Below are 26693 nucleotides of genomic sequence, written 5' to 3'. Positions count from 1 at the left end.
CTCAAAGGTATTTATGTTCATTCAGCTGCCCAAGACAGAAAGCTACTGCGCAGCTAGGGCTGTCCCACCAGCAGCCCAGTGATGTCCCAATGCTGGGACACCCTGATGGCCCCAGCTGCACAGGCAGCTGCCAGCTCCTCTGCTGGGCTTTGCCCTCTGCTGCTTCTCAAACCATTCCAGCCTGCGTAACAGATAATAACAAAAAAACTGTCTCCAAATACTTGACAAAACACAAAAGCCCTTTGCTGGGTAACCCAACAGCCGAGTCATGCGGGGCCCACGACAGGACAAATGCGCTGGTAGCACATCAGCGGCCGTGCCCCGAGCACGGCTCCCTGCCCACTGGAGCTGGAGAAGGTTGTCGCTGGTCAGATCTCAGCATGCAGAAACAGAGACATGGGCAGACTCAACCCTGCAGCATCATCAGTGAAACCGAGATGAAAATCAGCCTGCCGAGCATCACCCGAACTGCTCCTCTGCGGTTCGGCTAAATGAAAGAGTATGCCTTTTTAATGCAATGTGTAATTAGAGAGTGTAAGTCACAGCCAAAAGATTTTATTGAGCCAGAGAATTAGACAGTTGCATGAGTAATGAGAGCGGCCGCCGTTGCACAAGCCAGTTGGGATTGGAATGGCCAGGGCAGAGCCCCAGCCCCTCCACCTCGGATCCGGTCAGCAAGAGAAGAGCTCCCAAAGCCTCCCTTTGCTGCTGAATGAAAAGATTTTTTGCAGAGATTAAAATGAATTTATTATTTCACAGTCGTATTTACATCACATCTGGAGCAGGTATTACATACCCTGTTACAAAAATGTCTAAATAACGAGTCCCACCAGTGGCAGCTGGAGCACATAGGCAGGCAGCTGCCTGCACCCCAGCATCCCCCGGGCTGCAGGCGGTGCACTCCAGCCCCAGCCCCTCCTGAGCCGGCGTGGCCCCCCCGTGTGGGTCACAGAGCAGGGCTGGGGCGCCTGGGAGGCACTGGCCCCGCTCTCCACCGCAATACGCTTGCTCAGGCCGTGTGCTGCCAGCACAGCAGCCCTGGAGTCCCCAGCCTGGCTGACATCGGGAGCACGGGGCTCCCGTCCTCTCCCCCTCGAGCTGCCCCACCAGGGGAAACGGTGTGTCCTGGAGAAGGTCACGAGCTCAGGGCCAGGAGACGGTACATTTTTCTTTATTTTGCATTAATGCAACAAAGCCTTGCATGGTCTGGCTCTCTGGCTGGGCATCAGCATGGTGTCAGGCACACCAGACCCGCAGGCAGACGAGGGCTTCCCCTGCGTGTTATCCTGAAATTCGATTGCAAACACAAGCAGTAGCTTGGTGCCTGGGACTTGCATGGTAGAAAACATATTAAACTCGCAGCCTGATTAATGTAATTAACAAGGAAGGAGAAACCAGCAGCATGCTCCATGGAGACATTTCACCATCGCCGGGGGCTGATGGGGTGTCAGACACCCCCGGCCATGCCGCCGCATCCGCCACAGGTGGCCACAGCAGGCAGGTGTTGGGGCAGGGGACACGCAATGCCCCAGGCGCAGAGCAGCCCACCAGCCGCTGAGATCAGGCCGGAGCTCGGCGCCTGCTCCGGGGAACCCGCTGGGCCGGCAGCCAGGCAGGGAAGAGTTTCACACAACCATTGACTTCCCAGTTCCTGACGGCAACCTTGATTCAGCATCCTGGGAGATGGGGAAAGGCGACTCACAGCAGATTTCAGCTATTTCAGAATAAAGCCCATTTGGGTGGACTGCCATCTGTCTGTCTCTGTATTGTCAACAGCTCTTACACAACTGGAGTATTTTATTTAAAAGGATAGGAAAATGAGCCCATTTCTCGGTCAGTGAGTGTGTCCATAGGGAAGGAGGAGACCACAGAGTGACAGGAGTCTTGCCGCTGCACTGGGGTCCCATACTTGCAGCTTCTGGGGAAGCTGGGGCTCAGCGGATGCTCCGACCCCATGGTCCCACCAGCAGATGCAGGACAGCAGTCCCGGAGCATCCCAGCTCTGCAGGCACCACCTGGGCCATGTCCTGCTGCTCACAGCTCCACAGAGCACTGAGGACCAGTGCCAAGGCTGGTCAGCCACCACGTTGCACGGAGGCTATCGTGTGACCTGCGGGCAGAGGAGAAGGAAGAATGTGGCAGGTGTCTGCTAATGGAAACAGTCAATCTATTTGCAGCAGGTGAGTTACCCAACACATCCTGCTGACTCTCCCATCCACAAATTGCCAGCAAACAGTCTCAGGAGATGCAAATATGATTTTTCTCTTTGCATTCATTTAATGGGGTGGTCATTTCAAATTTCAGCTTATGGATTGTTTGTGAACCCTGTGCTCTGGCTACAGCTTCCCCTGAGGGTCTGTCTGCAGAGGGGACTGGGAGGGGAAAACCCAGCCCCCTGGGCACAGTTCCTCACTGGGCACCCAACATCACCAAAAGTCCCTTTGAAAACATAGGTCTGTGTTTCCAAAATGCCACCTCCCCAGGCAATGGCGAGGGACCCAAAAGGGGTGTTAGGAGCATGCCCACGGAGGTTGGGGCTGTGGGCGAGGGAGGAGGGCAGAAGCCCTGGGGTCCTGCAGGTGGGAATGGTCCCCAGTGAGACCCCAGGACAGCAAAGCCAGAGCAGAGGCTTTGAGCTAAGTTAGCAGCTGCAGGGAAACCAGACAAACAATACTAAGACAGGAAAAAGACAATAAACTAAAAGTAGTGCTGCAGTTACTGGTCAGTGATGGATGCCCAGGGCCAGAGGAACCTTCTTGGATGTCCATAAAAACACTTGAGCATGAAAGTGCTTTCTGTGCACAAAAATAATAGCAATAATGAAAAAAATCCCAACATAACTTAATAGGATAATTTTATGGCGGGGGATATGGGGTGAGAAAAACTAAAGCATAAGGAATAATTACACTCAACAGTATGAACAATGATTACAAAATTATGCAACTGATTAACCATGGCATATATGTAATTACTAATGAGTTTGATAAAATTTTAATTACACCTTGTTCTTTGGGGCATTCAGCAAGCCATGAAAATAATAATCATGTAGTGCTCTGTCACAGATGATTGCCTCAGACGGGGGAGCGGTGACGGATTCAGGGCTGCACCACTGCGCTGGGACGAGCAACCTGCTGCCCTGGAGCAGCCAGGAGGTGCTGAGGAGCAGCCCCGGGCTGGTAGGGAAACATCCTCAGCACATCTGCTCATGGGCTGAACCACGCAACACCCTCCTCACCGAGCCTCCTCACGGCAGTTATTGATCAGCAAAGCTGTGGGACCCACTTGGGGTTTGTACCACCCCCAGCGACCCCTCCAGCACCAGTGACAACAGCCCAGCCCAGCCCCTCTGCTCTGCGCTGGTGCATCTGTAACAAACGGTGCATGCCCTGGAGAAGCTGGAGCTCTCCCTTTCCCCTCCCTGCACACTCTCTGGGGATGCTTCCCTGGGTTTTGTTTGCTCCAAGCTGGAGAAAGTACAGCCAGGCTTCCCCCCAGCACCCTGCCAGGGGACATACCTTGGTCGTCTTCACTTTGTTGCCGCTACTGCAGCTCCAGCCCGAGAGGTCGGGCAGCACCTTGCACTCCTCCCCGTCGAGGCACGGCTCCATCTGGCACCACCACTTCTGCAGCACGATGGAGGCTGGCAGAGAGGAGGGCATCAGTGGCGGGGCGCCGAGGGTGCCAGCCCTGCCTGCCTTCGGCTGGCGGCAGGAGGTGCAGCCCCCCTCTCCAGCACAGCCCCCCTCCCCAGAGCTGCTCATCGCCAGCCTGGCCTCACTTGACCCAGCTGCTCCGCCTACCTCCAAAACACCCCGATTTCTCTCCCTACCCCAGGTAAAAAGCCTAACGGAAGCCCTGTCTTCACTCCCAGCGAGAGCAAGGAGAACACTGCTGCTCAATAACCTAGTTTGGGTTCCACTTACAGAGGCAAAGGGACTGTCTACTACCCCTCTACTCTATTAAGTTCTTGTATGTTATGCCTCCAACATGGGTAACCCAACCGGGCTCCTCTACATTTAGGAATAACAACACACCAGCTGTTTGGGACAACAAAAGCTTTCCCTGACAATTCTTCCTGGCATTTCTTGGTGTTGCACACAAATGCACTCACAGGACACTGGCTGTAAAGCCAGTCAATATCGCACTGGCAGAGGCTGCAGACACTCCTACCAGCCCTTCAGTGATGCCACGTGATGCTATTTGATAAAATATAGATGCTTCGAGCTTTGCTTAGTGCTCCTCGCAGGTGATGGTGCTTCATGGCTGGAGTCACATCCCTGCCCCCAGCTGCAGCAGTGCAGTGAGCAGACATGCAGGGATCGATGCTGCGGCACCTGGCCATAGCGCAGCAACGCACTGGAGGAGTTCGAATCACTAGAGCACCATGACCCACCCATGGCACAAAGCCCGGGGCTGCACGGAGTGGGGGGACACAGCCACGCCAATGGAGCATCCCCAGAATGCTGCCTCTTCCCTTCTGCTTCACTGCAGGAGCCCCTGGGCAGGTCTCCTCTGTTCATCCCTGGGGCACAGAAACCCTGCACCAGCCTGACCGACCCAGAAGACGCAGTCAGGGATGCACAGTATCCGGCTTGCAGGGTACTCACCATCCACACAGGAGGGAGCCGCCCTTGTTGTCCCTGCCACCTGCCCCGGGAAGCAGGAGCATTTCACTGTCTGGGAGCGCTCCTCGATCTTGTTCTTATTGCAGCACCTGTGAGCTGCAATGACTTCGCACGTGCCAGGCTCTACGTGCACTGCGGGAGGACAAAGAGCCACTGTCAGGTGAGGCTGTGCCCTGAAGCCCCCAGGCCACCTCCCGCTTGCCACCCCCAGGCAGCGCTGCCAGCGTGTGCCACGACCGAAGCATCGGGAGAGCCTAGCACGGGCAGCACTGTCCCAGCCTCCGGCAATCGCCCCAGAGCTGCTGCTGACATACAGGTGGCTCTGCCCAGCATCTCCCCATCCCATCCCTAAGGAGGAGCACTGGTCCTGCTCCAGACCTCCTGCATCTGAGCTCTTACTCCCAGCAGCCCTCACACCCATCCAACCCAGCAAAATTAATAGCCTCTTGCCATGGCCAAGCCAAGAGCTTTACTGAAATGAATGAGCACATTAGTTAATTGCAGCTGATGAGATGCACGCTTTGCTACAAGAGAGGATGGTGTGTCATGATGCCTTTGGCTTCAAAGTACCACCTCTGGCTGGAGAAGGGAGAAGCAGGACAGCGTTTCTGCCCTGCAGTGACACAGAAATATCACGGTGTTCATCAGAAATCCGGGCTGCTCTACTGTTCCCCCTCCCAGTGCCATTAAAATATTAAGGAAGAAAGAAAACTAATGTGTTGGCTTATCACCTCTGGGATCCAGGTTTAGAAGCTAGTTATGCATCGCAAATCAATGACTTTCGCTGGGTAACGGCCCACACAAGCACAATGCAAATTAGCCAGCCAGGGCTGGATAGACTTCATTCCCATGACCCGAGCGGGCAATCCCTGCAGGTCCTGTTTAATGAGTACCGGAGGAGCAAGCGCAGAACCATGCACCGAGACATCCCCTGGGTCACCAGGAACAGGCTTTTACTTCTGCAAGTGAGTGGGAGCCAGGCTGTGAGGAGGACAGGGAAGCTGCATTCCCGCAGCGTGCCATCCCAAAACATGTGCAGACAAGCACACCCCAGGCTGCCAGACCTGGCTGCAAAGGAAAGGCTCAGTAAAGGCTGCAAGCAGGACATGCAGGGCTGCGGGGAGCAGTGGCATGCTGCTGCTGCTGGAGGTACCTGTGAGCTCACACTCAGCCCCTTCCCAGCACACGCAGCTCTGGCAGTAGCTGTGACCTCACCTGCATTTGCCAGCCCACCCTTGCCATCCTGCTCCCAGCTCTGCTTCGTGCCCCAGCCACTGCCAGGAGGGTGGTGCTGAGGGTCCCATCCAACCCCAACCCCACGAAGCGAGGCAGCCAGCCCAGGGAGTCTGTGCCGCAGGTTTATGCTGGTGTCCCCTGCCCAGCTCTGCAGGAACCGCCACGTGAAGGGGACTGGGGGGGGCTGCCCTGTGTCACAGCAAGTGCTCCTGTGGGTCCCCAGCACATAGCCACGCTCACCAGCAAACCTCGACTGCCTTCGAGGAGCTTTTGGAAAGCAGCCGCTTCACCTTTGCAAACGAAAGCTCTGGGAAATAGGATCTTTCTCCAGGCACTGGGGGAAATCCCTCTGCCTCGCAGCCACATTTTCACATCCCTGCTGGGAAATGCTGATCGAAGGGCAACCGCCCAGCTTGTGCCAGCCAGGCACGGCTGCGACAGCTTCCAGCCAAAGCAGTCCTTGCCCCTCTCCTCGTCCCAGCCCATGCGAGCATCCGCTGGGAGACAAAAGGGCAGGACACAAAAAGCTGCCCTGGGACCCGCTCTCCAGCAATGCCACCAGCCTGGGGCCAGGGCAGAGACACTCAAGACTGGCCCTTTCTGTGCAGCTGCAGCATGAGCTTGGGCAGCGACAACACTGCTCATCCCTCGCAGCCGGCTCCATTGGGGAGCCACGGCCAGGAGCCAGGCACCCCTGCGCCCTGCACCCACCAGCACGAGGGCAGGATGGGCCAAGCAATTACTGTGGCTTTAATTTGGCTTTATTTATTGTTAATTTCATGGTCATTTCCTTTTAATGAACCATCACTTCCATTTCTGCCCATAATATTTACACAATTACCTGTCCTGGAAGTATTTTGTAATAGCATCTCTGGCCATAAATTTTATCTTCCCTTTTAAATGCCATCATAATTCAGCTTTAATGATAATTTCCATTCTTTTTGTATGCAGAAATGGTAGACTTCGTTAAAAGTGAGAAGGGAAGTAACTCATTACAACACAAACGTGGCTGGTTTGCCTTGTTTCTACAGTTAATGGGATTTTTCAAATTATCTGAGGAATAAGCAGAGGTCCTTGGCTTTGCCTGACTGTGAACCCACATTTCACCATGTTCTGGTCCAGGACCACTAGGAGTCACTCACCACCCTGTGCACCCCACCCCCAGGGGTTTTTATACCCTCCAACCCGAGTGCTCACATGTAGCGGTGGTTTTGACTCATTTTTATAAAAGCCTCTCTGCAAAGCTTCATTAGTGGAGTTCTTCCCAGGAGGAAGGGGCAGACGACCGCTCCGCTCCCTCTCACTCCTGCTCTCCGGCTTCTCATTTCCAGCTAATTTTAAAAGCTTCAGCTGAGGGAGAGCCAGGCAGAACTGAGAAATCGCTCATTACAGCCATGCAATAAGAGTGTGCTAACACGCCAAAGCCCTTTTAATTTGCTCAAAAAGGTGCAGCATGGAGATAAAGAAAAATTTGCCTCTCCTCTGCATTACCACAGCTGGCTGAACACTGCAGCACTGGACCCGCAGCCCTGGAACCCCATCCTGCCCCAGCAGGAGCCCATGGGCACCCACCGTGACTCTGCCATCACACCAAGGAACCACAGCAGGCTATGGGTGTGCAGACACAAGGAAGGTGCTCCCACCACGACAGATGGACACAGCCCACCTCCAGCTTGCATCTTGCCCCTGGCTGCCCGGGCACGGGGAAGACAAAAACCATAGCAGACGAGAGATGCTCTCACTGCTAAGATGCTGCTTTGTGCTCCAGCCCTGCTAGACCCAGCCCGGGGCTGCAGTTAGCCATGCAGTGCCAGGGGTGCAGGTCTGCTTTTGTGCGAGGAGCACGGAGGGCAGCTGCGAGCCTCAGAACAGAGAAGTTCAGAAAGCCTTTGTTTTCCCTCAGAAGCATACAGCTTTCCTTTGAGCCAGCCAGAGCCCAGGCAGCTGCTGCCAGTGGGATCAGGCAGTAAAGTGCAGTGCCAGCAGCCTCTGCCCCAGGAGCAGCACAGTGTGTGGGGGCAGGCACCCCATCGCCCGCAGCCAGGCTGCTCCCACCTCACCTGCTCTGGGATTCAAACTGTGAACAGCTCAGACCAACACACCCCTCAGGGGCACACACAGCCCTGCAGCAAGGGCTCTGCTGATGGCAGAGCTGGGGAACCCCCACACCCCTGGAACCAGGCCCTCTCTTGGGCTGTGAAATACCTTCATCTGCCTAAAGGTCTTGTGAACATCCAATAACCTGCCCTGTGACACAATTACACAGGAAACTTGCCCCAGGCATTTCCATGCTGCACAGATGCCTTCAGATGCCAGCCCCAGCCCGAGGCACTGCAGCAGGGCACGGTGCATCCCCTTCCTAAGGGATTGCTCCCAAGAGAGCCGCAGGCTGCGTTTGAGCAGGAGGGGCAGCCCCATGGGGAGCAGAAGAGGCACTCCACCCGGTGTTAAAGCACCTCGGCTTCCTACGCACCAAACAGATTCACCTGCTTTCCCACACCTCAGCTGCAGGGAACACGAACCACACCAGGCACGAGTGCCGTGGACCTCAATATCCCAGTGAGCTCAGGAGTCTGAGGGGTTGTAACCAACACAAATGAATCCCTCTGCATCAGATACGGTGAGTCCCAGGATGTCAGCAAGAGGCTTTGCTGTTTCCTCATCGCAGAGGTGAGCAGCCCCATGCCAAGGGATGCTGGCAGGAGAGAGATGCCACTGCTGAGCGGCTCCCTGCCACACCGGACTTTCATGTCACACACTTGGGAAGAGCAAGAAAAAAGCCTGAGCACAGAGAAAGCGATGGGCTCCTCCAGAGCTCCCTGCAGCTGCTTCTCCTTTTGCTGAGCAGCAGGAAACTTCGAACCAGATAGGACTGAAAATGCTGATGGTGTGTTTAACACTGAGAGCTGGAAACCCCCAGAGAGCCTGGGATGAGTTCCAGAGCTTCTGGCATGCTTCTCCCTCCCATTTAACTGGTATTTCCCTGCTGGAACCCTTCTTAAAAAAAAAATTAAAAAAAATCTTATCTCACAGAACCGTAAAAGCACTGTAAGAGCACAAGGCTTTTGAATCCTTCATGCAAAAACAGAATAAAAATGCTGTCCTACTCCAGGTGACCTTTAAGTGAGTGGCAGAACATGTTTTTTTACAGAATAACCTGAAACGACACATTCTGTGTGTCCCAGGGAGGCATGGGCACAGCTCCACATGTTCAGTGTAAAATATCACTCTGCTTGCTGGTGGAGAGTTGTAAAATGAAGAGAAGTTGAATGCCTGTAACTGCCAGGCAATGCCCAAACCCTCTGTGTCAGAACCCCTTCCTCCTGGGCACTGAAATGCCATTCAAGGGGTCCAGGTGTCCAGAGAAGGGCTGATCCGCACAGCAGAGACAGGCAGAACCAGGAGGGAGGCAGAGGGTCCAGTCCCCAGCAGGGAACAGAGCAGTGGGCTCTGCTCGGAGGGTGGCACAGCCCCGGGGGCAGTGGGAAACAAAGGGCAGACCTGGGCAGCCAGTGGCATGAGTGGTCTACTCCATGCCCTGCAACAGCTCTACTACTAATATTCACTAAATAATTAAAGTCTTAAAAATCACTACTGCCTTAGATGCATGTATTATTTAGGAGGGGTTTGGAGAGAAGCAGGCTTGTTTTTATTGCTCCTTATCACTGCATGTCAGTTGGGATTTTTTACTATCCTGTCACCTCAAGACTCCACATTATGCTCTGTCCCCCTTCATTGCACAAATGAGCATGTGCACACCCATGAACTGCTCGTGCAAATCCCATCATTTCACACTTGCAAGCAGAAAGCCAAATATCTGGACTGTGTCAAGAGCAGCTGGAAGCATCCTGCCATCATGCAACAGATGAACCTGTACAGGCACCCTGCAGCTGTGGGATACAGCTCCCGACACACAACCTGCCTCCCTCCACAGCACTGAGTGATGCCTCCCACACACCCAGCACAGCTCCTGCCTCAGCTACAGAGGGGGGCTTAGAAAAATATAGCATCTTGATGTAAAGGCTGCACATGATGGAGGAACCAACACTTCCCCAAGCAAGAGGGAATCTTGCAGAAGCATCTCACAAATAAACACCATCAAACTGCTGTCTTCACTCTGAGCAGCAATGCACTGACCAGTAAATCTCTCTTACAAGATAATCAGAAATCGGTGCTTCGATTCACCCAGAGAACCTCATTTCCCAAAAGCAAATCCCAGATGACTAAATGCCTTTACTTGTGGTCCAGGTTGAGCGATGAATGTGAACAAAGGCAAAGATGGGACTTCGATTATCAGCATTAGAGGGGTTTATCTGAAGATGCTGGGGCCACCTTTGTGGGAGCTGTATCCAGACAAGCAAGCCTTGTTCATCACGTAGAACTCACTGCTGTTATACGGGGGATTAAACTGCTGGTGAATCATTCTTCACCGAGGAGTTTCCTATTCCATTTCCAAAGGACTTAATCTCTGCACTTGATTCATGTGGCTCTAAGTCCAGCCACACAGCCCAGGAAGCACCGCTCCACTCGGACACACCAGCATTCCCCGTGTGCTGGGTGAGCACAAGTGATTCCGTCTTATTTCTGCAGCCAGATGTTTACAGTGCGGCATTTCCCTGGAGGGTCTGCATGCAGGCTCTCTGTTCAAGAAATTCATAAGTCTGGGGGCTCTGAAACCTTGTGGCCACAGCGTCACAATTAGTGATCTTCCCCTGTTATTGCTCATTTTTCGATGCCACACATGGTTTTAACTGTGAACAAGTGCAATGCTCTAAGCACCTGAAAGCTCTGAATGTGCCTGTCAGTTGCAAATGAGAACACAACATTATGAAAGTGCGTTTCAAACTTTACTGAAAACAGTCCCAAATGAAGCAAAAGCACAGGGCAGACAACAGGAAAATAAAGCTGAAGAACTCAGCAAGCAGACTAAGAATTCCTGGTTTGTGCCCATGGAAATCAGCCCAGGAGAGGCGGCAGCTGCCAGTACAGCCATGCAAAGTTCTTACAATGCCAGGGAACCAGGATGCACAGGGAGAAACCGTGTTAATACAGACACAGAGCGGGGTCAAACTTTTAAGTATTTGCTCCTGGCATGCCTTCTTTGCTGTGGATTAGAATTTGCTTGAATACAAAGTACAAGATTTGGTCCACTGTGGATAAGTCTGTGTGAGCAAAAAAAAACCCCTGGCTCCCTGCCTGTGAGCACGTGAATCCACGAGCCTGTCTCCTCACATATGGAGCGAGACTTATACATAATTCACACCCCGTGAGTACACTTGGGCATTTGCACTTTAAACCTAGGTGAGACGCTGCTTTATTAATGCCAGGTCTGATTCTTCCCTGAAGCAGCAGCTCCCCTGCAAATGGCTCCAGCCAAGGAGCGAGGAGGGGGGCTCTCCGTCCCCGGGGACCAGGCAGGCTGGACAAGCACCCAGCTGTGGGCAGTGCCCCAGCCTGCATCCTGGGGAGTCCTGAGCTGGTGCCAAGAAGTAATTCCAGAAATGACTGCAGAGTTTTATCTCCTCATGCACCTGCTGCAGGTTAGAAAGAGGGTAAGGCAGGTAAGTGCTGACTAACTGGTTGAGGGAGTCACTCTGGAAGACAGGTTTTGGTTTTAAGCAATGAGGATAGGGATTATAGGATTAGAACTGCTTTAACTGTCAGGCAAAAATGACAGAAATAGGACAGGGTTAGGTGTGGGTCAGGCAAGAGCACAAACAATGTCAAATTAACCCCTAAATACCTTCCTTCCCAAACACAGGCACAAGAGGCAGCCCACAGGCACCCCAGGATTGCTCTGTACTCCAAGCCCTCACTCTGCCACCCTGCTGCACAACTCTGCCAGCAACACCAGCCTCCCACCACCACCAAGGAGAGGAACCCCCAGCCCTGGACCACCGGATCCCCACTCTGCACCAGGCGGGATGGGCACAAAGGGCTGAGCGCGACTTCTCAGCTGCTTCTCTTCTCACGACACCAACTTCACTGTGGCTTCACGTAACCCCTCCAAAAATCGCATCGACTGCACAGAAGAGCATTGCAGCCCACACGTGCAGGGGGGATCTCAAAGCCACTGCCAGAATAACAAATTAACACCCCAGAGCCAAGGCTACACTTTCCAGCAAGACTTTCAGTTCTACATCAGTTTATACTTGTTCCATGTTTCAAGATGATCTTTACAACCACAGGTCTGAAAATTTATATTTCTAATGAAAGCCTGAAGTGGAGAGTCCATTGCATAACAAGTATGGTTTGTGACATTCGTGGCAACTTAGATGGAAAGAGTTACATCTCACTGCTCACAGATGAAGAATTACCTTGGTAATAACCTGAATACATATAGATATGCCTCAGATTTTGCTATAGACATAAAGAAACGAGCTTCTCAGCTCCTCAGACTAGCTAGACTCACCAAGCAACAGTTTTCAAATGCCTCATATTAAGTATTTACAAGTCATAACTCCAAGGAACAGCTTTACTGCTATAAGGCTCCAGGTTCCTGCCTGTCTCCGAGGAGCAGCCCAGAGAGTTTCCTGCCTGCACGAACATTTGAAGCGCAAATCCCACAGCCGTCACAGCGGCACTGGAGAGAAAACGTTGGTGTCTCTCAGTGACTATTTGCTGGATTCTGCCCCTGCACCTTCAGCATGCTCATCCTCACCACCTGGAGCCCAGTGATGGGGCCAGACACCGAGGTCCCCCGGGCAGTCAGCCCCCAGAGAGACACCCATCCGCACCTGCAGCTGCTGTGTGCCACAGCCCAAGACCACCTACACACATCCTCCCACCCAGGATCAAGGGATTTCCCCTGGCCCCTCACCAAACATCTCAGGTCCAACAGAACCCCCACCCCAGGCATCCCATAGAGACGCCAAGGTACCACCAGCATCACAGGGGCCCAGGGCGATCGCACAGGAGCGTGACGCACATAGCGAGGACATCGCTTCCCCTACCTGAATGGCTTCTGTGGTGGGTGGAGGCCAGCGTCAGTCTTCCCCACAGTGTGGTAAGGCAGAGAGTGAGCACGAAAACCCATTTGCTCAGGCTTTGTATGTCTCTCTCACTCATTCTACCAAAAACAAGAAGAGATGTGCGGAGGAAGAGGGGCTGAGGAGGGTTGGGAGGTGCAGCCCCCACTCACCGACGCTGCTGCACACAGCGGTGCAGCCCCTGAACATGCACAGCCACAGGGACCAGGATGGGCTGGTTGCGGGGACACGGCCCTAGGAGGCAGGGCATGCACCCAGGATTCACCCACCGCCCTCAGACTTCTTCAGCATCATGGGCCATCGCAGCAGGACAAAGAAATCACACCAGCGGTAGCACAGATGAGTGATAGTTACCTTTTACTGGGGATTCACGCTAACACCTGCGCATCTGCCAACCTTGGGTAGGTCAGGTCTTTGCAAGGGGAAGACATCAGTGCATCTAGAAGGAGAAAGAGAAATACGGGCAGTGATACCTGCTGCAAGTGCCTGGGGAGTGAGAACCACCACATCCCCAGGCCTGGGGATGCCCTGGAGCTTGGCTGGTCCCACATCAGTGCACACACCCTCATGAACAGGAGCACCCGCCTGCCCATTGCACACACCGGCACCTCTCCGGGAGCTCAGCCCGTAACCCTGCTCATGCCCTCTGAACAGCAGCAGGACTCCATCCACTTCAGAGGAGCTGCTCCTAATTTTTACCATCAAGAGTGCAAAATCAGGCCTGTTATAGTATGTTATTAACGCAGATCACAAATACTAAGTACAGACGCAGGTGTGTGGGAGGAGCCACAGTACATCAGCAGTGAGTCATCCCAGGTATCACCTTTCCCATGTGTGGTTACACACTGTCTTTGAGGTCTTTTGCAGTGACACCCAAGGTTTGGCTCTCACAGGCTTGCAAACCACTCGCCAACTGACAGATGGATGGACTGACCGTGCCGGCTGCACAGGAAGCCAAGGGACGGGGCAGCTGACACTCAGGCAGACACACGCAGCCTGCGGCAGCACCAGGACCCACACCCCAGTGTCCCAGCGCGATGCCTTCTTCTGGGGCTGCTTCTCCTCTCAGTGTAGCTGCAAAGTTCATAAAACCATACTGACACAAAACTGCGTCCACTACCTGTGAACGTGCTGGGTCCCCCTGTCACCCCTCTTGGCACCTCTGTGCACACCAGGGCACTACGCTGGCACCCACGCCATGCAGGACGTGCTGGGAAGGAGCAGAGTTTTACATCATCTGGAACCCTTAAGGAAAAATTCAAATTCCCAAAGACTTGGTATTTTACTGTCGACCGCTTTAAATATGTTCTCTGTACTATTTATCAGCCACAGCCCTGCAGGTGGAAACAGCTCCGGGGCTCTGCAGGCAGCAGCACAAGCAATAACAGCTCTGACAGCAACATCTCCGCTCAGCATCTGCCAAGCAAAGTGACAGCCTCCTGGCCTCAGTTATTGCCTGCTGAGATCTAACCAGGTCCAGGGCAAATAACCATGTCCCCCATAAAACTTCAGTGCTGGATCGTAATTTATTAACGAGAAGCCACAAAGACAAGCAGCAACGACTCCAAGGCTCAGGAGCGCTGCCACGACCAGACAGCGGGTGCCTGGGCTGCCCCTGCCCCATACAAGGCTCGCACCCACGGTCCCCTCCCTGGTGAGTTTCGCTGCACCAGCCTCCCTGCCCGCACCCACTGGGGCCAACGCGAGCAGCGAGGGCATTGAGGGTAGTCCTGGGGTATGGGCAGCGAGGGCAGTGCTGGGATTCCGGGCAGGCACTGGACAAACCCAGGCTGCGGGGAGAAGAAATCTTTAATTTTGAACCATCTTCTAAGTTTCTACCTGCTCTGGACCAGCCTGAGACAGTGAAACAGACTCATATAATGAAGTGCTAGAACAGAAAACATTGACATTTTTAATCAAAACAAAGTGATTTGAGGTGGTAAAAGGGCATTTCTTGTTTTGGAGCATTTCAAAATGAATTGTTCCGTTTTAAACTGACATTTCAAAATGAAAAATGTTTCATTCCAAAATGCTGATTTAAAATGATATTTTCCATTTTGATTCTCCCAGCTGGAAAAAAAAAATAATCAGAAAATGTCACCAAAAACGTTGACATTTGCCCAGGAAAAAAAGAGAAAGGTATCTTGACAAAACCCCCCATATTTTATGCTAGAAAAGAACGTAGACGTAAGAAAATACTCCTAATTAACACTGTGGGGTAGTCAGCTTGGCCAGGAGCAGACTGAAGCATGATTGAGGAGGGCACGGACATGCAGGCATGCCGCTTACCTTCCTGGCTCCATCCCTGCCCGCTGGGTGACAAGGGACTGATCCTGCTCCAGCACAACCCTCACTCAAGCTATACCCTGTGCTGCAGGGGCCAGAGGAGCTGTGCAGACCTGCACCACTGCCCAGGAACAAGGCAGTCCCAAGCCGGCACTGCATCACCAGAACAAACCCAGGATGGCTTAATGTGCAAAAAAGCCATCACTCCTTGAAGCCGGCACAAGCTGGTGTGACAAGACTGCGCCAACTCCCCCGTGTAAAGCTGTATTTAGGCAGTCTCCAGCGGGGCTGTCGGCAGGGTCTGCTCTGCAAGAGGCTTCCTCAGAGAGGATTTTCACACAACAGCCTGCACTGTCAGAGTCCCTTCAGAGATACATCAACCCATCATGTAAATATTGATGCCAGCTTAAAGCACGCGCTATTTCCTCAATGAAAAAGTAAACAGCTTTCTCAGAGCTGCTCAGCCCTTCACATAAACGCAGGGGCAGTGTGTGCATCGGTGCTCAGCGCCGCGGCCAGCCGGGAGCTGGGCACGAAGCCCTCCTGCACCTCTGCACACACACAGCCAAGCTGGACCAGGGGAGCCAGGGACAAGCTGTGCCCCAGCTGTGCTGGGACATGTACCACAGCCCACATCTGTCCTGCCCCACAAAGCAGCACACCTGGCAGCCCAGATGTGAGGACAGCAGACATGATGCTGTCACCAGCTTCTGCATCTCTTGCAGCAGCGAGCCCCCGATGCCAACGCACATCCCACGCAGCTTCCAGCAGAGCAGCTGGGTCCCTGCGGGAAGTCAGCCCACACTGGCTCCCCCTCCATGCAGGGAGCATAGCCGAGCTCCCAAGCATGAGCACAGAGCCCCACAGCACACAACAAGGCCCCTCTAGAGGAGCCCAGCCCCAGCTCCTGCCCATGGAACACTCCAGGAGACATCCCCAACTCTCTCAGCTAGACCAAAAAGTGAGTGAGTGCACTGCTGGCTCTGGCTGCCTCCATCCCGCACAGGACAGAGATGCGCTCCCAGTGCAAACTATATTTAGCTTAGAAAGGCTGAGCTGTTTGCTACAGCCAAGGAAGCATAAATAAATCACAGAGTTATCAATAATGCAGCCTGCACTGTCCACACCTCACTCAAAAGGGAAGCCACTGCACCGAGCAGCAGGAGCCAAGCTGGCGGCCAGGGAGAGCATGCGGGGTTCGAAGGAGCACAAGGCCAAAAGGTGCCACCCCCGGCAGCGGCCATCGGAGCGATGCTCCTCCCCGCAGCCACACCGGCACAGGCACTCAGGGCTCCCACTCATGCATAAACTCCCATTAGAAAACACAGCTGCACAGAAATTGCTATTTTGACAGTTATCAACCTCCATTGTCATGAGACTCCAACTACAAATGTTTGGTCTGACTTGAAATTTTTCAGCCTGGAATGTCATTTTGAAATGAAGAGTGGTGTTCTGGCATGTCAAAGCACTTAATTCTGATTGAAAATATCGGTATACTCTGCTCTGTTTGGAGTTCTGTGGAATTTTTCATTAACGTTTTTTAGCTGCTTTCCGCCTTTCAGGGCTGAACTGAGACCTGAAGTAACTACAAAGTGCCCCAAACTCTTAGAAAATAAATCTCTGTTGTGGCCAGCATGGTAAGAGGTGACTGTTCCTCCACACGGGCCCACGTCCCTTTCCATGGGCACAGGCCATCACCCACACATGAGCTCATCGAGGTTCCCCCAGCACACAGACACACAGGCACACCAGGAGCAGCTCCACGCTGCCCTCCCAGACCCCAGCCACTCTGCCAGTCACAGGAACTGGAGACTTTTTCCTCCTTCTTCATTAAAGCCACACGTAGAACTGTGACCCTCCAGCCAGGACTGCTCCATCCGCAGCTCAGCTGGAACGCAGCCCAGCACCCCACAGTGCTAATGAGGGACTCTCTGTCATGCCAAATTATGCTCCAAGTCCTGCTGGTCTGGAGCATTGTTTGCAACGGTCCATGTGAGCTGCATAATTATAGTTAGCAGGATTCCACCCACAAAAGAGACAGAGAGGTGGGGGAGGCTGGCACACTGGCTGCTTTTCTGTGCCGAGTGACACAAGCTCTCCCCACTGCAGCTCCAACACTGCCAACCTTTGTGCACATCTGGCCCTACAGTTCTGCCAGTTTTCTGAGAGCTATTTTCATACCCCTCTTGTCTCAGCACTTCTTGGAACTTGGACACCATCGTTTGGTGCAGGAAGAGGTGCAGACTTTGGCCCAACAGAGCACAACCCAGGGGTCCTCAGTGCCGGGCAGCCCTGAACCCCAGTGCAGAGTGGAGAAGAAACTGGGCTGGAGCCCAGCAGGCACAGAAACCTTCCCACGATGTTGGAGATGTTACACTGCTGTTGGAGGGAGCAATTTCATTTTAATACTCCCTTGAAGCAAAAAGTCAGACCATCTTAGCAAGTGCCCCACTGTGCAGGACCAGGGCACAGGCTACACACCCATGACCACCCTGTGCATCCCTGCCATGCCACACAGCTACCTGGCAAACCTCATGACAGCAGTGGCCAAGCTGACCCCTCCTCATACAAGAGGGAGGGCTGGACCCCCAGACCACTGCTAGCTCCATGCCTGCAGACACTGCCCAGAGGGAAAGTGTCCTTCCCTCACCCCGAAACACAGCTCCGTGGGCTGCACAACAGGCGATGGCAGCAGCATGGAGAGGCTGCTGAGTCTCCTGAAGAAGCTGACGCCTTCTTGAAAGATTCTGACAAGCAAGGAGACACCTTCACGGTCCCCTGGGAAAGCACAACACAGGCTCAAGAACAGCTCTGCATCCAGCAGCCAAAGAGATGGCAAAAGCAGCAGGGCAGGCTTGGCAGAGGGCATCTCCCTTCTCCCCCAAGGCTGGAAAATCAGCCAAGTGCTGGATCCTCCACCTCAGGCAGGTGAGAAAATGCTCAGACGTGCACAAGCTGTGAGATTTGGGCCCTGAACCTCCGAGACACTCTGCTGCTGGTGGTCCTGGGAACAAAGCTGCGAGGCTGGGGATCCGTGGGGAGGCTGGTCAGCAAGATGCTGCCATCCTCTGAGCACAGACTAACAACAGCAGCAACCTCCACACCTCCAGGTTCATCAGTGCAGGCCAGCAGACTGGCTACCTCCTCGCTCCTTCTGCAGCACTGAGGATGCTCTATTACAGGAAAAGCTGCGAAGTCAGAGCTACTGTGGCCGCAGAGCTGGGGGCAGCGCCCAGGAGGCTGGCATGCCCGCTTGGAGCTGTGCTGACAGGAGCTTCACGCATCAATTCCTGCACCCTCCCATGCTCCGTACTGCCCTAAACACTGCACTGCTCCTCTCCAGAGGGAACCCCCACCACAGGGGAGCCTAGCCCAAGCCCCAGAGCTCCAGGTTGAGCTGAATCCTTTTGCACACTTCATTTAGGTCTTACTTGGGGTGCACTTACAGCAGTCCAGTCCCACAGATGTGCTAGTGAGTACAGCACGAGGCATGCACCCTCCGACCATACAAAGAGGTGGCAGGGGAGCACACAGAAATGCAGAACGCTCTTTCCCCCAAGTGTGCTCTCTCATCCTCTCCTTTTATGCTGATTTATTTCCAGCTCCTTGCTCATTCCTCCACCGTCTGCAGCATTTCCTTCCCAGCCAAGGTGAGCGGGAGAGTTTTTAACTGTAATTCCACCCAAGCATGGGCCTGTTCCTGCTCCTTCGCTCAGTGAATCCCAGCCACCCCACTGCCTCTGGCAGTTTGAAGGTCAGCTCTGCTGACAGCTCAAACCTCAGTCTCATCCAGTGCCAGGAACCTCTCTCTGGCAGAGCGTGGCCGCTCATCAGGGGTTTTGAAACCCAAGGTCAACAACAGCTCAGTCAGTCTTGTCAATGGAGGAAAGCAGAGGACTTGACAGCTCAAATTGTTTCCCCAGGAGATACACCACCTCACCTGTGCAGGCTTTTTGCCGGGGTGTGGGTGCCACAGCACAGCGAGCTCTGCCAGGGCAAGGGTACCTGCACGCTGACTAGCCCCCCAAGCCTCACATACTGCATCAAAAGGGATGGCTAACCGGCAGGAGGAGGAGACTCCTGCTCCCTGCCCAACACCACGGCATGGATCCGCTCCTGCCTGTCTCCAGAACAGGACTGGTACCACTCACACTCTCCTGCAGACCACTGAGCCTCCCCTCGCAGGCGAGTGGTACCCCCGGCTCGTGCAAGCTGCTCCCCAGCCCCTTGCACCAGCCCGCCCGGCAGCAGGACACCAGCACCCCGCACCACCCCAGCCTGGCACCGGGCAGAAGCGAGCCCACCCCGGCCGAGGAAGCTGCAGCAGGGGGGAATGAAGTAGCCGAAGAGCGAAGCCCACCTCCCACCCGTCCCGCCCGAGGCTTTGGCTGCCGGCACGGCTCGGACCGAAGGCGGGCGGCGGTTGCTCTCGGTTCCCCATCCAGGTTCCCCATCCAGGGAGAAGCATTTTCGGCTGCAGTATCCTCGGATCCCTCCCGCAGCTGCGAGCGGCTCCGGGGGCTGGCAGAGCCCTTCCACCGGGGGAACCGCACCCCCGGCCAGGGCTCAGCCCCGCGGCGAGACCCTGCCGAGCCGGTGACCACCCCCAGGCCCCCTCGGGGAGGGCACCCCGTCCCGCGGGGCCGCCCGCTGCTCTCGGGGTCCCCTGTAACCGGGCTCACGGCGGGAGCCGGCGCGGAGAAACTTCTGCGCGGACCGGCCGAGACCCCCCGCCCCGCAGCGCGGGGCGCTCGGGGAGCCGCGGGCCGCGCCGCCGGGGGTACCGGGCCGAGACGCGCTGCACCCGGCCGGGCCGGACCAGGAGCGCATTGCGCTGCGGAGCCCCGCACCGGCACCCACGGGCACCCCGAGCCCGGCGCTCCCCGCCGGTAACGGCCCTGCCCCGCAGCGGGACGGCCGCGGCCACCCCCTCGCACCGCCCCGGGGACCAGCACCGGGCAGGGGCGCGGGGCCCCGACAGCGCTGCCGCTGAGCGCCGTGCCCGGCACGGGGGTCCCGTCCCACCCCGCCCGCCCCAAACTTTCCGTCCGGGGCCGCACGTACCTGCCGGTGCCGTCCGTGCGGGCCGGGGCCGCCGCTGCCCATGGCCCACTCCGCCAGGTCAGCGCCGCGTCCGCGGGCCGCTGCGGCCGGGGGCCGCTGGCATCGCCGGGCGGCGGCGGCGCCGGTAGCGCGGGGCTGGGCTGGGCGGGGGCGGCGGGCGCGGGGCCGAGCGGAGCCGAGCGGCCCCGGTAGCCGCGCGAAGGGGTGCAGCGCCGCCTGCCGCCCCGGGACCCGCACCGGTACCGAGCCCGGGCTGGCACCCCGCTCCGCGCCAGCCCGCCCCGCCGCCCGTCCCTCCTGGAAGGATGCTGCGCTGCGCTGCCCCGCCCCAATTAGCCCCGGTGCTCATTAACGTAGCCAGTAGGGAGGACCGGTCAGAGCTAATTTACCTGAAAACCGATTTCACCCCCCGCAAATGACAAAAAGAAAAAAGCGTGAGAGCCCCGGTGCGCAGCGAGTGGCACCGCACGGGGATACTCGGGCGGAGGGGCAGCCACCCCCCCGGTGCCCTGCCCTGCCCGGGACGGAAGCCAGCCCTCGCCGCCTTCCCGGAACCCGGAGCTGCTGAAACACCGGGAGCGGCCTGGCCCCAGCCTGCCGGCGACCCCCGAGCCCGATACCGCTCCGGCGGCTCCCCCAGAGCAGCCCTAGGCCACCGAAGCGAACCCTCCCGTGCGCCCCGGGATGGCCCGTGAGCTGCTGCGGCCACTGGCAGCAACAGGCTGTAAAATGCCAACAAGCTGCAAAAGCAAGTGTTGAATTTTCACAATCGCTGCCAGGAGTTAGCCCCACAGCCTCTGGACAGCTGACATGAAAGGCTGGAATTACACGTAACTCATTTTCTTCGCTTTACCATTTGCGTACTGATGAAAGACGATGGTTTCTGAAGACAGCTCGCAGTTTACTCCCGGACCTTTCAAGCCACTGCTCAGCTGGAAGCACTGAATGATTTCCAAGGCCAACCTGAGTTACAGATCAGTGGCAGCTGTGCAGACAAACCACACTTGGGCAGTTTGCAGATCTCCTGGTCGTTTTGTTTCCATGAGACCACTGAAGCCTTTGTGCATCCCCTCTCCCCACCCAGGCACCAGCCCTTGGAAAGGGCTCTGCCAAAAGCCCCAGTGAAGTGTGCCAGCCACCCTCACCAAACACTCGCTGCCCCCCAGGTTTGTACAAGCCTCGCAGCCCCCAAGCACAGTGGGAGCAGCAGATCACGCTCTGAACACCCGGGGACATCTCAGATCACCACCAAGCTGGGCCCCTCACTGCCACCCAGCACTCTTGCCCATGACTTTGGTGTGTGGGGTCTCAGCCTGTCCTGCCTGCCAGAGCCCCGGCTCCTGCTCCTCCAATGCTCCGTGCCTCTCACAATCCTCATCATCTGACCTGTTTTCCTTCCTCTGATCCAAGCGGATTTCTGCAGCCAGTTAGAGCAAACCACAGCCTCCACAGCACCTCACATCAGACGTTTCCATTTTTTCCTTAGGAAAGGATGCCAGGCAGAGACAGGATCCCCGCCCAGTGGGGAAGGCTTCTCTCTACTTTGTGTATCCACAGCAGAAGCCCAGACTTCTTCCTTTTTAATCTTGGTTTGATTTATAATGTCCCCAGTTCTGATCAGTAAAACCAATTAGCACTGGTGAGAGCAGAGCATGGCCAGCAGCAGCGCCAGCCTCAGGCAGCCACCCCGAGCACGGTCCCTCCTAGCCCCGCCACCCTGTGCCCAGGCTGGGAGGCAGATGTCCCAAAGTGACCCACCAGCTCCCAGGGGCCCCAAGACCTCGGCCTGGGAGAAGAGTCACCCCAAAATGCACATAGAAAGCCAGGGGAAATACCCCAGCTTTAAGAAGCTCATGGTAAGAATAGGTTTCTTTTTCATCTAAAGGAACTGACTTCTTTTTCTCCCCTTATAGAGTCAAAATTGTATATGTCAAATTCCAATTAGACTTGGTTGCTCAAAAGAAAATGGAAAAGCTCAACGTGATTAACCCAAACCCCAAGTAATAAGATATTAAGAAAATACAAGCATCTCATTTTTCAGATCAGAGGTGTTTTAATAATAATGGCAAAAATCAATATGAAAGTAAATTAAATCTGCTGTTTATATTCATCAGGTAATTTGATAGAGAGTCTGCCAATCGAGGTCTCCATTGCTATGATAAGTAAATACAAACATATTACTTCTCAGATCACAAAGTTTTAATGGAAATGATCTAGAGCAAATGCAATCAAAGCTATCTTTCACACCAGCCAATTTCCAAATAGGCCAGATTATTCAATAAGGAAGCCCACAAAAAATCAAGTTCTTTATTGATATAATGGTACAGAAATACAAACTTGCTGCTTTCCAGATCACAGCATTTCAATACAGGGGAAGAATTAAGACTCCAGTAAAGCTGATTTCATTTAAATTCCACTAGAAGTGAACACAGTAATTCCTCCTCCCACCGACTGCTTGTCCAACTGCCCAGCAGCAGCAGGCTCCAGCAGTGCTCTCCTCCCCTGTCACTCTTTGAGGAGCCAGTTATCTCACCCAGGGAGGAAGGAGTTCTTAGCATCCGTAACAAGGCAAGTTCGGCGAGGAAAGGAACCACACTAGAAAGATCTTAGTGATGAATACCCCTGCTACCATGTAAGAAATCATTTCCCTTGCACTGGATGGCTGTCAACATACCTGGAACCCTTCTGTGCTCTCTAACTGGCTTTTTTTACAGGAAGAAAACTCAGGGTTTACGGCAAGGGCTTGGGATAGATGCAGAGGCAGGTGGGCATGCCAGAAGACTTTAGATCCTCAGTGCGATCAACACATCTGCAGATGCTAATAGAGGCATACAAATTATTTTATTAAAGATGGAAAAAAGCAAACTCCTGACGTTTTATTCCTGGGGAGGATTTGTTACACCTCGTTTTCAGTGGGTCACTGAATTAACATTTAAACTTATTCCTCTAAGGGCATGCCAGTTCCTCCAGGCTGTCTCAGCAGCAACCACTCAGGTCCAGAGATCTTTCTCCCTTTTCAGAAGACTTTGCCGACAACAAGGAATTTCAGTGCAGATTCGCAGCCTGACAGTATGAGGGTACAGGAGGCAGGATCTCCAGGGAGCCTGGGGACAGGCAGGGACGAGTCCTACTCGGGGTCCCTGCATCCTCTGGGACATGGGTCTTTCCAAACTGAAAAATAAATACCCAAAGGCTCCATAAATTCCAGTTAGCATCATTATCACACATTTATTATTGTCCTTCTCTATTTCTACTGCTAGGTGACATTATATGAGGAGACTCGTGAAGCCTTTTGGAGCAGAATGTAGCATGAAGCTCCCTCGGGCAATGTGAAAGGGCTAAGGCAGATCTGGCAGCAGCAGACGGGGGGGAAAAGCCTAGTGACCCAAGGGGGTAAAAACCTGCTGCCCTCTGCCACTGCAGCAGGGAGAGGTGAGGGTAAAAGCCTGCAGGAAATCTGCAGCAACACCGGGTCATCTGGTCTGCAGAACACTGACTACAACAGCCCGCAGAGAGGTCACATACACACCCCGAGCTGCAGCACTCGAAAGGCGGCTCTGCACTCGAGCAGGAAGACACAGAATAAAGATGTGTGGTTGCAATCAAATTATCCCTTCAAAGAAATAACAATAAATTCTGAACTTCCCAATTACAGGGGACAGGCAAACCTTGGAAACCATTAAGAGCTGCTTCTTCTGTTGACGAATTATCCAGAGTGCACAGAGCTATTTGCTGAGCTTCACTGTATTACACTAATTATAAATTAATATATTGCTCATTACACAGTAAAGCTGTGCAGTCAACTAATGCACTGCTGCAAAGAGCCTATTTTAAAACATCCTTTGGTACTTTTATGATCTAGATGTTTAATTTACTTCTGTTCTGGCTTAAATGCCACCAACATGTCATTCTTTCACAAAGAAATATCCCAGGCTTCATCCTACCTCCTTTGGGGCTCAGAACACAGATGGATGACGGAACTTAGAAAGGCTTTTTCAGTGCTAAGCAGTTGCATGAGAAATTAAGCAAAATAGCATAATTTAAGCCTAATTCCTTTGCTACTAGTTTTTAAAATCAGTCATTATCAGGACAGCAGGCTGGCAGGGGATTATCTATCCCAGTGGCAGTGCTGCCCGTGCACAGCTGCTTCCTCGTCGTGCAAATGTGGCTGGTGCCCTGGTGAGCTCAGCTCCTCTTGCCCTGCTCAGAGACAGGCAGAACCAGGAAGAGGGCTGCTCTTCTCAAAGAAAAAAAGGGGGTCTTTGAAAGGAATTAAAACCTCCTCTCCTTTGAAAATAAAGTTTTTCATCCAGAAAAGGGCTTTGGAAAATTGTTCCTCTGGTCTCTCCCTAGAAATTAAAAGCAGTCATTTTCATTACCCTTTTCACATAGCTTTGTCCAGAAACAGAGATGATGTCATAACCTTACATCTCCTCTGTGCTGCACAGGGAAACACTTAGCAATTAAGAAGGCAGGCAAGGACCCAGGAGTTTATCTTCTCCCTGGAGCTGCAGGACACTCAGCTGGAGCAGGGGGGCACTCAGCTGAAGAGGGGAAGGAAACACCAGTGTCCAGATCCAGCAGAAACCCTAAAACAATGCTGAGCTGCACAGAAATCTCGGGTTTAGATCAGCCTGAGCAATCCTGACAGCTCTGGAGGCTGAGGGAAAATGTCTCCCCAGCTTTGCACCCACTTGAGTGTTGCTGCTAGAAATAACTCACTGCAGCCTGGAGGTGAAGAAGCATCTCCAGAGCTGAGTTTGGAGGCCGAAAGCTAGTGGTTTTGGTAGGAATCATGCAGGACAGTAGGTCTCCCAAATAAAGCATTGAAGGCTCACCCAAAGCCATGCCCACATAGGGTGAGTGCCTGGCCCTGTGCTCAGGCAGGGAGGGATGCTCTGGGTGAGACCAGGGGCAGGGGAAGTACAGACATCCCGGGCAGGAACCCCTGAGGTTGGGAAGGGCAAAAGGCAGAGCTGTTGGCTTCCACAGTGGCCATTTACTAGCATTTGTCTCTGCAGGCTCCTAGTCTGACTCAGTCTGTGACAGTCTGTGTCGCCAGACACAGGCAGGGGTCTTGTTCCAGGCAGCCTTGTGATGGGGAACACCAGCCTGGCAGACGAGGAAGAAAATTCACATTGAACTGGCAGGCAGGATGAATAGGAGGAAACGGAGCCCTCTTTCTTGGAAAAGTTGTTAGCATTGCATTGTTTCAGAGGACATTCTTGCAGCATGTTTTTATGTCAGACCATTCTTTGTGTGCAGCACTCAGCATAACGGAGACAACAAACGCAAAACAAGACCAGCCTTACCCAGAAGTCATTTTGGAAACTGCCATTTCTTTCTTTCCAAGGAAAGCATCCTGGTGACTCAGCAGTATGGGGCACGTTGGCAGCCCTACAGAAGCGAGAAACATTCCCTGGAAAATCCGGTGATTAATAACACAAAGGATATTACACTCACAATACTGTGACCACCCTGTGTGACAGCAGCAGGACAGAGATGCTGCAAGGGAGAAAGCACCTGGAGCAAAGAGAGGGCTTTCCTCTTTGGAAACCCAGGGCTGCCGGAGAGGGCCCAGAAGGGTGCTGGCCTCCAGGCTGGCACAGCTGCTCTCGGTCAGCCCCTGCCCACCACAGCTGCCCTCCTTTGGGGCTGGGGCTGCCAGGGCACCCACACAGCCAGAAGGCACCAGGGGCCACAGGGAAAGAGATGGGGAGCCGGTGCTAGAAATAAGTGAAACTGGGTAACCTGTGGTGTGCCAGGGCTGCACACCCAGCCCAACCCGGGGGTCCCCAGCCCCCCACAGTACCAAACCCCAAAGTAGCTTGCGGAGAGGTGTACCGAGCCAGGGGGTGCTGCAGAGACGGGGCTCCCAGCCGTGCCAGCCCACCCAGGAGAGGGGCAGGAGGGCAGCTCAGCAGCCTTGCTGCAGGTGCCGGCAGTCGCAGCCCACTCGCTGCAGCTCTCCCTGCCCGGTGTCCCGGGGGGGCTCGGTCCGGTGTCCCCCGGGGGAGGGTGGGTCCTCGGCCTGGTGTCTCTGGGGTGGTGGTGGGACGACCTTGGTCTGGTCTCTGCGGGGGGTCGAGGTCTAGTGTCCCCAGCCCGGTGTCCCGGCGGGGGAGCTCGGTCTGGTGTCCCCAGCCCTGTTCCCGCGGCGGAGGGGGTTCGGTCTGGTGTCCCCAAGGTGGGGGTGGGCTCGGTCCGGTGCTCCCGGCCCAGTGTCCCCGGGGCTCCGTGCAGCCGGCCGGTTCCCAGGGCCGTAGCGCAGCCTGTGTCGCCACCCAGCGCCTCCACCGCTCCCTGCACCCCCCCCCCCCTCACCGGGGGACCCGCGCTGAGCGCCCCCGGACAGACAAGGGGTAATGGAGGGTGGCGGGGCTGGGGGCGGCTATAGCATTCCCCCCACGCCCCCCCCGGCACAGACACACATCGCTACTGCCGGGATGGTCTCAGCTGGGCAGCTCGCAGCAGAGCTCGGGGATCGCTACAG

The 26693-nt window shown here is 54.6% G+C and overlaps 1 protein-coding gene across 2 annotated transcripts; it reads right to left on the bottom strand.

Moving 5' to 3' along the window:
• Positions 1-539: 539 nt before the first annotated feature.
• Positions 540-26663, bottom strand: TAFA3 (TAFA chemokine like family member 3). 2 transcript variants are annotated; one of them, XM_080367833.1, is made up of 8 exons: positions 26033-26663; positions 25513-25597; positions 20201-23371; positions 13205-13289; positions 12815-12930; positions 4608-4757; positions 3516-3640; positions 540-2110 (listed from the first exon to the last, which is right to left on the bottom strand). In XM_080367833.1, exons 5-8 carry the CDS (start codon positions 12927-12929, stop codon positions 2099-2101), a joined length of 402 nt encoding a protein of 133 aa, XP_080223959.1. In that variant the 5' UTR covers position 12930; positions 13205-13289; positions 20201-23371; positions 25513-25597; positions 26033-26663; the 3' UTR covers positions 540-2098. The 2 variants fall into 2 exon arrangements, with proteins under 2 accessions (XP_080223959.1, XP_080223958.1); XM_080367832.1 differs by having other exon boundaries at positions 20201-26663.
• Positions 26664-26693: the final 30 nt, after the last annotated feature.

The sequence above is a fragment of the Falco punctatus genome, assembly GCF_963210335.1.
Source record: "Falco punctatus genome assembly, chromosome: 17".
Classification (NCBI taxonomy): domain Eukaryota; kingdom Metazoa; phylum Chordata; class Aves; order Falconiformes; family Falconidae; genus Falco; species Falco punctatus.
The sequence above is the reverse complement of the archived record's forward strand: the minus strand, read 5'-3'. Positions and strand labels throughout refer to the sequence as shown.